At 47.3% G+C, this 13,119-nt stretch overlaps 5 protein-coding genes across 5 annotated transcripts; 4 read left to right on the top strand and 1 right to left on the bottom strand.

Moving 5' to 3' along the window:
* Positions 1 to 38: 38 nt before the first annotated feature.
* ONS95_001192 (uncharacterized protein) lies at positions 39 to 2,338 on the top strand (the record flags this gene model as incomplete). The annotated part of the gene is made up of 2 exons (XM_058494377.1): positions 39 to 101; positions 149 to 2,338. The coding sequence occupies 2 exons, from the start codon at positions 39 to 41 to the stop codon at positions 2,336 to 2,338; spliced, it is 2,253 nt and encodes a 750-aa protein (XP_058364580.1).
* A 613-nt stretch (positions 2,339 to 2,951) lies between these two features.
* On the top strand, positions 2,952 to 8,303 carry ONS95_001191 (uncharacterized protein). The gene is made up of 2 exons (XM_058494376.1): positions 2,952 to 3,964; positions 4,017 to 8,303. The coding sequence occupies exons 1-2, from the start codon at positions 3,061 to 3,063 to the stop codon at positions 6,005 to 6,007; spliced, it is 2,895 nt and encodes a 964-aa protein (XP_058364579.1). The 5' UTR covers positions 2,952 to 3,060; the 3' UTR covers positions 6,008 to 8,303.
* On the bottom strand, positions 6,289 to 8,303 carry ONS95_001190 (uncharacterized protein). The gene has a single exon (XM_058494375.1). It carries the CDS (start codon positions 7,955 to 7,957, stop codon positions 6,539 to 6,541), a length of 1,419 nt encoding a protein of 472 aa, XP_058364578.1. The 5' UTR covers positions 7,958 to 8,303; the 3' UTR covers positions 6,289 to 6,538.
* Positions 8,304 to 8,471: 168 nt separating this feature from the next.
* ONS95_001189 (uncharacterized protein) lies at positions 8,472 to 10,342 on the top strand. The gene is made up of 3 exons (XM_058494374.1): positions 8,472 to 9,363; positions 9,421 to 9,490; positions 9,537 to 10,342. The coding sequence occupies exons 1-3, from the start codon at positions 8,984 to 8,986 to the stop codon at positions 10,182 to 10,184; spliced, it is 1,098 nt and encodes a 365-aa protein (XP_058364577.1). The 5' UTR covers positions 8,472 to 8,983; the 3' UTR covers positions 10,185 to 10,342.
* Positions 10,343 to 10,853: 511 nt separating this feature from the next.
* On the top strand, positions 10,854 to 12,815 carry ONS95_001188 (uncharacterized protein). The gene is made up of 3 exons (XM_058494373.1): positions 10,854 to 10,899; positions 10,948 to 11,168; positions 11,296 to 12,815. The coding sequence occupies exons 2-3, from the start codon at positions 10,971 to 10,973 to the stop codon at positions 12,436 to 12,438; spliced, it is 1,341 nt and encodes a 446-aa protein (XP_058364576.1). The 5' UTR covers positions 10,854 to 10,899; positions 10,948 to 10,970; the 3' UTR covers positions 12,439 to 12,815.
* Positions 12,816 to 13,119: the final 304 nt, after the last annotated feature.

The raw sequence follows: 13,119 nt of genomic DNA, 5'->3' as shown, positions 1-13,119 counted from the left end.
GGTCTACTCCACAGCAAATTGAGCCACCGGATACTGTGATGCCATCTATTGAGGCCATTGACGAGAATTCTACATCTGCAATTGAAGGTCGTGAGAAACAGGTATGGTATTATTGAGTGGCATCCCTTGCTTAACTAACAAAAAATAGGCGTTCACGGATTATTTCCAAACGACTCAGCCACAAAATCAACAACTTTCGACGATGTCACCTTTCGAATTCGACAAACTCCATTTGAGGTACCCTGATGATGCCTTTGAAGTAGTCATCGAGAAGTTTGTACTGGGCAAGACCTTTCAAATCATCTGCCATGATTGTGGAGGGCGGAGAATTGCTACAAAATTCCAAGGCTCAATCGCGAAACTGCAGATACACCTGAATTCAGAATCGCATGTATCGAACGTCATGTCAAAGCTAGGTCAGATGGGAGAAGTGCCAATAGAGACATTAGAGACCAAGAAGAGAACGGAAGTTCTCAAACGAATTGCAAGTCAACGACGTCAAACACACAAGAGATCTACACAGCACTCGACATCTGGCACTAAATCTGTGAGTGTGGACCAGCGTGTGCGCAGTCCTGCCAGAGGTTCAACTTCCCCTAGATCGATGGAAGGCCGACACGCCATGTACGAGCTTCCCTCGAAAACTGTCAAGTACAAGCCATCACAACTCAAGGCCGCAGACGTTCTGGCAGATCGGAGTAGCTCTTCTGACCATGAATCAATTCCACAGCACGTTCAAACCAGTCCTTCGCATCCCAATCCGCCTTCTAAACATTCCCTACACTCCTCTGATGACTTGTTCAGGAACGAAATATCCAAGAGATTTGAGGCTCTGGAAGAGAGCAACAGAAAAAAGAAGATGAAGCTTGTTCACTACGGGATGCTGCTTGGAGAAACAAATAACAAGTATGGAGAAATCGAGAAGGAAATCTCTGGCCTCAAAACACGTGAAGATCAGCATGTTATCGATATTCAGTCCATGCGCGAACTCTTGATTTCTGGCATTGATAATCTGTCCCAAATAGTAGCCCGCTCACAAGACGTTCCCAATGAAACTTTGGAGAACCTTGAGGCACTATTAGCCAGAGATGAACAGCACGAATCTCGCTGGGAGGAACTGGAGAATTTCCGCGCCGACATTGCGAGACTTCTTGAGACCGTGGAGGAGAAACAAGCTGGGTTAACAGACCAGCTAAGCGGTCTTATGAATCAACGCTGTTTGACGGAAGCTAGCACAGTTATCACCAACATCAATGCGCGGATCCAGGAGCTGGAATCGTCCAAGTTCCAATTGCTTGAATCTCAGAATGAGTTGGAACAGGATAATCGAGTCATAGCAGTTAGAGTTGGACTCCTAGAGCATCGCGAAGAATCTCCAGACGGGGCCAATCAGGTCATCACATATATGTCCGACCGCATCGAGACTTTAGAGACTGCTCGGAGCCAGATCTTAGCAGCCAACGAGAATTTTGCGGAAACCTTGAAGAAGCTCAAAGAAAGGGTTGAAGTTACTGAGGAGAACAACCTGAGCACCACAACGATGGTAGAGTCAGTACGCGAGTTCATCGGCCCACTTAACGAATCCATCGACCTCCTCAATGAGCGTTTCTCGGCTCAAGACAAGCATATTGAAAATCTCACGAGGAAGGCCAAGAAATTCGACGAGTGGGTCAAATACTTCTCAGAGGTCGTTGAGATACAGAAAGTTTGTATTGAGGATCTGCAGAATAAGCAGGTCAGCGAAGCGAAATCGAGGAGATCTTTTGAGCAACGCCTGGAGGAGTTACTGGATGAGAGTAAAGAGCGGGAGGAGAAGATGGCGGAGCGTCTGAAAGCCTTGGAGAAGAAGGAGGAAAGAAATGCTGCGCAAATAGCTCTGCTCAAGACCTATTCTACCCCAAGAAGTGGAGTCATGAGCGACAATGAACGCGGAGGATCAAGCACACCGAAAAGCTCCTCACAGGTCGGTGTTGCCAGTTCCGCCTCACGGACTTCACAACTTGCTACTGGTGGGACCACGACACCGATTAGACCACCTTCGCGAATCAGCATGCCGACGAGCATAAGCAGACATCCTTCAACATCGACTACTTCCTCGACAGCAGCATTGATCAGATCTTCCGCACAGAATAGCAACGCTTCGACGCCAATTAGACCTCCTCCATCTTCGCAAACAGACACGATTGTCCCGGGTAAATATGGTCCGTCGAGGACTAAGCAGCCTGCAGCTCCGTCTAATCACTCCCAGCTTCCGAGTAGCTCGCAACCTCCCAAGGGTTCGCAGCCTCCAAAGCCCACGCAGCCGCTTGTTCCAAACAGAAAACCACGAAAGTTCTAGAGTCGAGTTGAAAAGTGGTTTACTTCATTTCTTGCACATTGTAGAGACAATGGTGTCTATAAGCGACGAATTTTATAACAGCGTGGCGTCTGGGCCAAATCAGACTGTGTATTGATTGCATGAGGCGCACTGGGTGTCTGGCGTTTCTGATTCCTGAGCGTTGCATCAAGTTGACAATATGACTTGGGTCCGGCTCTGTATGGGGAAGCATGGGATGTATGGGCCGGTACGGCAATCTAGTATTCAAACTGGATTGGCTTGGTACGAATTAATTGTAGAATATATCGAGGCACGAGGACTGGCTGAGGTCTTGGTGATGCCACTACATACATAGATGAGAGGGAAAGGGTTTTGGAACACTGACTCAACGGTACATTCGCACGATCAACAATTTTTCCATTCAAGAAGTCACAAGAGATACCATAGATACTTCAAAGAGTAAAGTAAAGCTATATCAAATTGAAATTGGACTCCTTTTCAAGTCTGTAAATTCAGGGTTTCATGTAGGTAGTGAGCTGGTGGGGACATATTGCGAACTGCGCACAGACCCATTGTTTACACGAACACGCGCTTCGCGTCAACAGCTGATCTGACTTTATAATCTTCCCCTCCATCTCTCTCCAATTCCACCATACCAATTCACGCCCACACCACACCACACCAATCCAATTCGATTTACACCAATCCAATCCAACAATGCCCCCTCCACAAAACCACCAATAATGCCCCCAAGTCCAACCCAAACCCACCTCACCCAATCCCAAATATCCAAGTTCATCACATCGCATATCCGCTCCCTGAACCTCCTTCCGCACGAGACGGTCGAGGGAAAGGAATTGATTGGGGTTTGTTTGGAGGGTCTTTCGGGATTTGAGAAAGAGGAGGAATTTGTTGGAGAAGAAGAGGGAGCGGGAGGGAAGGGATTGGGAGGGAAGGGATTGGGAGGGAAGGGATTGATAGGGAAGGGATTGATAGGGAAGGGATTTGGAGAAAGATATAAAGCGGATAGAGAGAGGATCGTGCGGGGGATTAGGTGTATGAAGATTGCGGGGGTGCTTAGGATGTTTAGATTTGGGGATGGGGAGGGGGAGGGGAGGGTGGTGGGGTTTAGGTTGAGTGATAAGCGGCAGAGTGGGAACAATGAGGAGGAGGGGAAGGGTGAGGAAGAGGTGCTGAGGATGGAGGAGGTTGGTTTGGGGGAGGGGGTGGATGGTTATGTGGTGGATGGGGAGAATAATGAAGGGAGAGGGCAGGACGTGGAGGGGGGAGGGGATGAGGATGAGGATGAGAGTTATAGACCGCTAGAAGAGGAGACGCAAGAGGATGAGACGCAAGAAGTGGATACGCAAGAAGAGGTGGAGATATATGCGCATGAGGACGTGGATGAGAGTTATAGACCACAAGAAGAGGAGACGCAGGAAGAGGAAACGCAAGAAGAACAGACGCGAGAAGAGCAGACGCAGGAAGAAGAAGGTGCCCCGAGGGCAAGGAACACCGCAAGTCACGAATGCCTAGAAGACATTGGAGCAGAGGCGACTGCTGAGAGGTCCCAACTGTCCGAAGTGCCGTCTCTTGAATTGCACAGAACCAGCGAGCAGGAGTCAATTGATCACGCAAATCAAATTCGTATGCATTTCCTCTCTAAAGGCATGTTATCTCAACTAATCTCTTCTTACAGGCCGACATAAAGAAGCATATAACGCCATGGCAGCCAATGCTGTACCTCTCATCTCTCCTCCCTCCGAACAACCCTCCATGCAAACCCCATCACGAAAGAGAGCCCGCCCTTTCGAAGTAGCAGCCAGTGATGATAGCAGCAGTTTCGATCCCATCAGTCCCCAGAGATATGCGAACTCCACACCAAGACGTAGCGCAAAGAGAATGCGTGCTGGCACATCATTGAGCGGGTCTCGACGAACAAGTGCGCCCGGAAGACTATTTGCTTCGACTCGGAAGTGTGGAAGCCTGTCTGGCTTCGAGAATCTGAAGTTAAGTGGGAGTCATGGTAAAAGCTTCGGGGCGTTTGGACTCAATGGCACGGCGAATATTTGCTTAAAGGAGGAGAAGAAGAAGGATAATTCTAGTGTGGAAGTTCGTGAGATTGTCCGGGATCTTCGCGACAAGTACCCTGACAGCAAATTCGACACAGATAATGGGATGATAAAATGCCTTGACTGTGATCGGTCGCTAAAACCTACATTCCATGGTGTGGAGACTCATGTAAGGGGTAAAGCACACCAGAACAATATCAAAGAGAAGATCTCAAATCCAGTGTCGAAGCAGATGGCTTTCAAGGACACTACTTTGTTTCCACCGAAAGCAATGGATCTGGGAATTGATTTCAATATCCCTCAGCAGCCGCTGGCGGTTTATGCTCAGAGAGCAGCTCAAAACTTGGCAGCTACGAGAGCCCAGTATCTGAGTGCTCTGGAAAACGAGAATCATGCGGGCTCGATACGGATGTCGGTTTTAGAGTCACGGCAAGAGAAGGCTGAAAAGCAGAATACTGCAAATATGGAGAAGTTGAAGTCTAGTGTCGTTACATCTGAGGAGAAAGTCAAGACTCTATCACAAGATGTGACAGAGAAGTTGGGGGCCTCTGAACAGAGGACGAGGACTCAATTACTGGAAGTTAAGAAGCGACTTGAATCTGTTGAAGAGAAAAACGATGGCCAGTTGAAGAGTATAGAGGCTCGTATCGAGAAGACTGCAGAGGATTGCGAGTTTAGAATCGACAAGCTTTTCACGTCCGTGGCTAAGTCAGACCACCGCAATATTGACAATATTGACGATCTGAAGGCAAATCTGCGGAAACTGGATGAGGGCACTGAAGAGCAATTGTCTGAGCTGCGGGCCAAGATCATGGATTTGGAAGGGATGAATTCAGCATCGCAGCGTGATGATCTCGAGGCCAGCATCAGAGAACTAGAGAACTCCGACCTAGAATCCAGAAGCATCCATGCAAAGATGGAGAGTCGACTTAACGATATCGAGCACAGCATCCGAGAAACAGAAAATCATGTATTCGCAGTCGAAGCCCGACTAAGCGACCTACAAATCTCCCACGAGCAAGTCAAAATCACCCATTCCGAACTCCAGGTCCGCATCGAAGAACTCGAAGGAGCGAATGCACATAAGGAGGAAGCCATACATGACCTGGAAGCCAACCTGCAAATGCTCACTGAAGATCTCCAGAGGCAGAGAGATGGCAATCTTCATTACCAGAAGACAATCAAGGATCAGGTTGAAGCGCATTTCCTGTTCATGGAGATATCGAACCGGGATGCAGCGAAAGCAACTGCTAAACGTGAAGAAGAGACGAAAGAGCGGGAACGTGTGATGGAAGAGAGGATGATGAATATATTTGAGAGGAGGCTAGAGAGGATAGAGAGGAAGAATGAGGAGGAGAGAGAAGCTAGCAACAAGAAGATTCAGAGGTTGAGGGAGAAGAATAGGGAGTTGCAGGGCGAACTGGGTGAGTTGCAAGCGAGGGTTGTGCCGCTGATCTTTGAGGATGCGCAGGATATGAAGGAGAAGCTTATTGGTGTTGAGGAGAAGGTTGAGGCGTTGGAGGGGTTGGCTGTCAAGATGAAGATGGGTGGGCGGGTCTTGGAGCCGAGGGGGAGAGTGGGGAGTGAGGGTGTGGAGAGGAGGGAGGTGACTGTTTGATGGATGGCTTTATTTTTCTGGATTTGTTTGGTTTGACTGGGTTAGGCTTGGCTTTTGTTTTTGGATACCCTTTTTGAATAATTAGGAGTTGGGGACTATGGCGTAGCCGTGGATGGCTACTGGCCAATTCTTCGATGCCTTTTGGATATCTGGTATCTTCTATCTTCAGGATAGACTGTACAAAGAAACAGGTGTCAATTATTGATATCATGTATCTTAGAATTTTGCCGCTTTGCAGCGTTTGGTACAGATCGTTCGATATAGGAATATTGACATGAGCAACTTCTATTTCCGTCTTTGGACCTGAGCCATCGCTGCGTGAGCTAGGCTGAATGAGCAAGAGGTGAGCCGTGGTAACAAATTAGGGGGCAGAAGTCTATGCGTTCAGGGCATTTTTTCCTTTTTAAAAATTTGAACTTATCTAAATATTATTGTAATATTCTCGCAAGACTTCTTCATGGGAAAGGCTAAGAATATTGATTTCCAATAAGATAATAGTTATGACAGCGAATTTCTCGGAAGCCGAGCTGATCATACCAGTACAGCCTCGATGAAAGAGAAGAGTGAGTTAAGAGGTCTCACGGATTTTTGAATCTTCAACCTCGAATCCACCAAAGCAAAAAGTCTCTCAAATTCAAGAACGCTTCGTTCCCCACCCCCCGAAAGTGTGAAAACAAGAAGGTCCAAACTACGCAGCATTTTCTCTTTGTGAATTGGCATCGTATCCACATCATCCGGTAACACTCGATTCATAATCCAAAGCTTGGTTCCAAACTTTTCCATGGCTGGAATTAGAGGTCTCAAGATACTCACACAATCAGCGTCACGCCAATCTTGCAACACTCGAATCAAGAGATATACGGCAGGCTGTCCGTATTTAGGTCGCTCAGGCTGTAATGAAAAGAAATCATGAGCCTGGAAGTGCACCCGCTCGTCCAGTCCATGAGCCAATGTCAGTCGTTGGGCAGCCTCCTGGTTTGATGGCTGATCCTGGATCTCAAATAATACTTTAGGTAAGAATGGCGCAATTTCAGCTTCAATGTGACCGTTGCCACCACCAATATCCACGACCACGGCGCCCTCGCTCAAGGACTCCCAATCAAACCCACGGAGAAAGGGTAAGCTTGAACCACCGGAATGTAAAGAAAACAGATCGACCATTCCTTGACTGAACACTTCCATCCCTTTCCCCTCTACGTCGTCTTCGAGTTGCTCGTAGCAGCTTCTACCCTTTCTTTTCGGATCCGCTAAAGCACATGGCATCACTGGCGTTCCATTCAATACTTCGGTACATAGCGCAGTTGCAATATCATAGCAGCCCTGATTGAACAGTTTGCTCAATCTCAGTCCAACCCATGCTCTTGAGTTCGGCAACTCGGCACTGAGTGCAGTATGGTATATCATTCCGCCGTCACCTTGTCTGAAGAGACCCATCAGGTACGCAAACCGGAGTTGTTTCTCGAAAGCGGGCATGTTCTTCACGCCAACCTTCCGAGCTACCTCGCAAACCGAGCTTCCCGTATCCAGAGGCACTACGGCAGCAACGTTCAGGGTATCCATGGTACGCAGTACTTCGATCTCTGTCACACGGGGTCCGGCATATGCTGCCAGAATATCAGATGGCCCCAGTACGAAATTGAGAAGAGTTTGCGATGTGTCGATAAGTTTTGATCGAGCTGCCAGGATAGATGGTTGACATTGGGAATCTACCCAGTCACTTCGGCCACCAGGAGAGAATGTTGGTTGCGGTAAGTTGTGTTGATCAAGCAGCGCTTGGAGAGTGTTTGCCGACTCTTGAATAGAGCTAGCAAGGCTTCTCAGACTGACACCCTCAACTAAGTCCATGACGAGGACGATAATTCTGCTTTGGAGAAGTGTGAGAATAGAGGAGAGGTAGAATCGAACCACTTGCTCAAGACAAATGGACAAAACATCAGCTGTAAAGTTCATACGATCCCTTCTGCCTCGATCCGACAGACGTTTGTGAGGACTTCACGTAATACCCGGCACTGTCGCAGCTGATCCAATAATATTCACGAGTCTTATCTTGATGAATATACGCGCCGGTCTTGAGCTTAGGAAAGAACAACGAAACAGGATCGAGATGCGTGCAATCCTCCCCAAGAAATACCAAGTCCCGTTCCCCGCGGCTGACCTTGATCTGAAGCGGTGGCGTGGATGCTATCACCTGCGGCATATAACCAAAGAGGGCTGGATCATCTTTCTTGGGAACTGGGACTGCTTTTGACAATGGTTAGATGCTGAAAATACCGGTCTGTTGATGGCGTGATGTGTGTTGACCCATGAAAGTAGCAGGCAGGTTCCTCTGGTTGCCCGACCAACGTTCCAGTCTGCCTGCCAGTGCACGTGCCATCTTGTTTATTTTCAACCGAGACTCGCCGTAAGAGTCCCGACTTTATTATTTAAGAGTTGTCTTTGAACATCAAGTGGTATAACAAGTCCACATCAGAAGTGATTTTGCTATTATCAGTCGTATGATTATCCAGAAAGGGGCGTGTGTGATGTTAATTCTCACAAGGCAAGGGGCCGTGAACATCAAAGGGCCTGTTCCGTAAACCACGTCGCTCTCACGCAATAGCTTCTCAAAGAGGCCGCCTGCTTCAATAATGCCCTGCATGTTATTAGTCTTGTGTTTCTTTATAAGGAAGAAGACAAGAAACAAAGATCAGGCTGAATTCACTCGTTCTATTTGAGGCTTTGTATCATACGATCTGTGCATTGCTAACAATTTGGCAGCTTGGCGAATTCATGCTCTCATAGCAAAAACCACACACATCATCACCAGATTAGCTCTGAGTGGGGGATAATCTGAAATTATACTATATTACTTTTTATTGCACCAGTCTTTTGCCTGAGCATAGTTTTCCAAGACTTTGGCAGTGCTTCCTATTCAAGTTTTCTTTTGCCTTCCATACCTCGGCTTTATCTGCCACGTCTGTGGAGATCTTACTTCTGATGTATAGCGTCTGTTCCACAAGTTCAAAGACTAGAACAACGTCACAGACAAGCATCTTTCTTTCCCCAATTTCAAGGAACTGCTCTGGACAGCCCTCGGAAAGATATAACATGGCGCCATTTTTATCCTCTGATGATGGCAGATCTGTGGCTTCTCTTCGCACAATCAACTTTGCCGCACTTGAGGACGGTGATCGGAGCGAAGTTGATAAGTTGTTGGCAGCCAGTGTTGAATACGGCTTCTTCTATTTAGATTTTGCTAAAAGCACAGTCGCAAGCTTGCCTACGGGGAAAGAAAAGCTCTTTCGTCTCATGGAAAATTATTTCTGCCAACCCATTGACGCGAAGATGCTTGATAGCCAAGGAAAACCAACTCGAGGGTACGTTTTCTCACATGTAACTTGGGAGGAGAGCAAAAGTTTACGTTGGAAATGAAGTTATGTCTCTGGAGGTACATTCTCCGCAATTGATAGAGCGAAACCAAACGAGTCATTTGAACATCTAGCTGTAAGCTTTTTTAAACCCCTATTGGCCCTGTCTAACTTTGAGTAAGATTGGCAGCTACGAATTGAGGCAGGATATATCCAAGACGCTTCCTCTCCAATTTCAAAAGAACTGCAGCCTCACCTCTTATTACATCAGCACCTGTGAATACATTGTCGATGTCCTTCTTCATCGCTTGTCCGATGTGTTGGACTTGAAGGGCGACTTGAACTTGGCCCAGGACCACTGTCATGACAAACCGTCAGACACCATCCTTGCTTTGCTCAGCTACCCTGGACAGCTGACGCATCAGAAGCACACTGATCTCGGATCTCTCACAGTTCTTTTTAGTGATCAATGGGGACTGCAGGTCATTGCCCCACAGACCAGTCAGTGGGAATGGGTCGAACCACGGGTAAACCATGCTGTTATTAACATCGGAGATACACTTCGCTTCTTGTCAGGCAAAAAGCTTTACTCTTGTGTTCATCGGGTGACTAGAGAGGGTCGGGCAGGTGAAGAAGGTCATCGATACTCGATCGCATATCTCCTTCGTCCAAACGATACGACGGAATTCAGCGATGCCGACGACGCACATACCACAGCAAAAGAGTTTGTTAGCACAAAGTACAGTGCGTACTGTGCTACTTATGCCGAGCAGGAAAAGAATGCCGTTCTGACGGGAGGAATGGAGCAGGTACTAGGAGTTCATGGCTGAATAATTGTTGATTTCGATCAGGCAGTGTACCGGTGGTAGGATGGATTATGTTCGTCATGGGTCACATTGCTTTCTCAGTCGCAAAATTGCAACGAGACAATTCCGTACATCAATGGGTTTTCTTTAATCATTTAATTTTAATCTCCATACATTACCAGAGAAGTCTACTTTGAAAATATATTAGCTGCGACTGGAAAGATGTCTACAGGGGCAGCGTTGCGAGAACTTCTATCCTGCACTACTTGGATAATGCGGTAGTTAGGAAGTCGATTGGGATATGCTGTGTTTTCTGCTGTTACTTTGCCAAGAGGCCCTCAACACTCGTAGCAATTGATGGATACCGTTGAAGTCGTTACAAGAAAAAGAGAAAGGAAAGTCGTCGGGATGCGAGTCTCGTCTCCGAATATGAAATCAAGTCACCTCGTCTCACCATGCCGCGAAACCAATCATTGGACATAATTATCGGATGGAACGACCAAAAGAAGACGAAGATCTGCAGATTCAAGAATCATGGTGTAAACAACGTACGAGTAAACTGCAGGCCAAGGGGGAGGATGCAGATGACAGCTGAACAGGCATGTTCTATGGCCTGGATAGCTTACTGGCTAGCAGCCGAGAAGGTCGTCATCCCACCACCCAGCCACCTCCTTGGATCATTAGTCTCGTTGAGATTAATTACCATCACAATTACAATTTCACGATTATAACCAGCCCAGTAAGCCGCTTGAAGAGCATATTTCACATCTATTAAGCTCATTTGCAGGGAAAAAAAAATCACGACCAGAAATGAATTCACATGTCACACCACCAGTTGTCTTATCAGATTTGCCCAGCAAAGGCGGAGAATCAAACGACACAACAGCCGTTATTTCATCAGAACGAGAAAATCTTGCGGGTGATCAAGTATTAGAAGCAATCCCCGATGGCGGGTATGGCTGGCTAGTTCTCGCCGCTTGTTTCATCCATACATTCTGGCTAAATGCTGTAAGTTGTACTCGTAGACACTTGATATTTTTAATGTGAAATTTCAATTCAGTTCTGCTCTTGTTCATATTCCTCTTCTCGGGAATGCTCCCACATATTGGTACATGCTAATTGCTTCGATACCCAGTGGACCGGATCATGGGGCATTCTTCAGGTTGCACTTCTGAAGACAACATTGAAGGGATCTTCGTCAAGCACTGTGTCATTCATCGGTTCTCTTGGCCTCGGAATGTCAGTCGGCCTCAGTATCGTCGCCATTCCAATCGCGAGAAAGATTGGAGCCCGCTTGACAAGCCTGATCGGGATCATCGTTTACGGTACTGGGCTTGTTGCAAGTGGATTTGCCGTTCACAGTGTAGGCGGTATGTTCGTGGCTTGTGGAGTTTCATACGGGCTCAGCATTGCGTTGTTATACACCATGACAAACAGTCTCCCTGTCCAATGGTTCCACAAGAGACTTGGGGCTGCCAACGGAATTGTGAAGCTGGGGGGAGGCATCGGAGCTACAGTTATGGCTCTTATCACAGGGGTTCTGGTCGAAAAGCTCGGTGTGGTATGGACCTTCCGCATCATGGGACTGCTGTCTCTTGTTACCGGTGTGCCAGCAGCTTTTCTTATCCGAGAACGACATCCAGCCGGCGGTAGCTTTATCATCGATTGGTCTATGTTCAAAGATGCTTCGTTCTGTTATTTACTCGCCTCTGGAGCAATTGGAGTGTTCGCGGTGTATGTGCCATCCTTTTTCCTACCATACGTAGGCAACTCCATTGGCCTTTCGCATTCCACTGTGTCAGGTGTTGTTGCTTGCTTCAATGCTTCGATGGCGATCGGACGTCTTGGGTCGGGGTATGCCTGCGACAGATTTGGGGCACTCAACATGATGCTCTTGACAATGGCGTTCAATGCAATCACCTTCTTTGCTATATGGTCCTTCTCTTCAACGCTAGCTATTTTACTTGTCTTTTCTGTTTTGAACGGCATAGCCAATGGCGCATTTTTCGTAACGCTACCAACAGCCATTGCGAGACATGTTGGATCTAGTAGAGCATCTGCAGCGATCAGTGTTACTATTACAGTATGGGCACCAGGTTTGCTGCTCGGAAATCCAATCGCTGGGTTCCTCATTGATGCTACAGGGGCCGACAAAGGTACCTCGATTTCGCTGTACAGACCTGCCATATTTTATGCTGGAGGGGCTGCACTGATTTCGACAGCTTTGGTAGTTGTCGTGCGATGGAGGGTGTGCAGTGACGTTACAAAAAAGTTGTGATAACAAATACTTTCAAGTTGAAGTATTCGCTCAAGGGCTGTTCATCCGGACCTGGCATGGTGGGATATTTTCGGTAGCAGGTATGATTGAACATATCAACCCTCAAGCTGTCCAAAGCCTACCCAAATCCGAGTATTTCAAAATTAAAGCAGGCATATCAGCCAGAAGGCTTAGCTTGTTATTATTAAAAAGTGTGGTATTGAAGTTCTCGACCGGCGTAATATTGACCTATCGGGTGTGAGAACCTATCGGTTCCGACTTCCTTACTACGGGGAACTCCTTTCGGATTCCCTCTTATAGAGTAGGTGCCTATCGATTCCAAGCGTTACCAAGAGCAGGGGTTGACTTGAGCCGTAGTGAAGGATTTATTGTGTTGTGATAATACGTTGCACAAATGAATTTCTTTATTCCGTTTACAAAGCGTCCATCAGCTACTCGAGTCCTGATATCTCTGTTTCCGTGCCTCTACCGTGCTTGAAAACTGCCAACTTATATCCAAGCTGTTGTTGTTTTCCCTGCATGGTCCAGCCCCCAAACCCAACTCCACAGGATCTTCACTCACGTCAGCACTACACTCGTACCTCATATTCGAAAAATAACATATCAATGCTACATGCTTTACTGATCGGTTTCTGATACCAGATCAGGTTCAGCTCTTGGTGTGGGACCTGCAGGTGAGGG

This window comes from Cadophora gregata (assembly GCF_030347475.1).
Source record: "Cadophora gregata isolate MNR1 chromosome Unknown scaffold_1, whole genome shotgun sequence".
In the NCBI taxonomy this organism is placed as follows: domain Eukaryota; kingdom Fungi; phylum Ascomycota; class Leotiomycetes; order Helotiales; family Ploettnerulaceae; genus Cadophora; species Cadophora gregata.
The sequence above is the reverse complement of the archived record's forward strand: the minus strand, read 5'-3'. Positions and strand labels throughout refer to the sequence as shown.

Excerpts from the sequence above, each read along its gene's own strand:
- ONS95_001188 (XM_058494373.1), top strand. The coding sequence starts at position 10,971 with ATGAATTCACATGTCACACCACCAGTTGTCTTATCAGATTTGCCCAGC. Across the intron at positions 11,169-11,295 it reads ATACATTCTGGCTAAATGCT|TGGACCGGATCATGGGGCAT; the intron begins GTAAGTTGTACT and ends TTCGATACCCAG.
- ONS95_001189 (XM_058494374.1), top strand. The coding sequence starts at position 8,984 with ATGTATAGCGTCTGTTCCACAAGTTCAAAGACTAGAACAACGTCACAG. Across the intron at positions 9,364-9,420 it reads CAAGGAAAACCAACTCGAGG|TTATGTCTCTGGAGGTACAT; the intron begins GTACGTTTTCTC and ends TTGGAAATGAAG. Across the intron at positions 9,491-9,536 it reads AGTCATTTGAACATCTAGCT|ATTGGCAGCTACGAATTGAG; the intron begins GTAAGCTTTTTT and ends ACTTTGAGTAAG.
- ONS95_001191 (XM_058494376.1), top strand. The coding sequence starts at position 3,061 with ATGCCCCCAAGTCCAACCCAAACCCACCTCACCCAATCCCAAATATCC. Across the intron at positions 3,965-4,016 it reads TGATCACGCAAATCAAATTC|GCCGACATAAAGAAGCATAT; the intron begins GTATGCATTTCC and ends CTCTTCTTACAG.
- ONS95_001190 (XM_058494375.1), bottom strand. The coding sequence starts at position 7,957 with ATGAACTTTACAGCTGATGTTTTGTCCATTTGTCTTGAGCAAGTGGTT.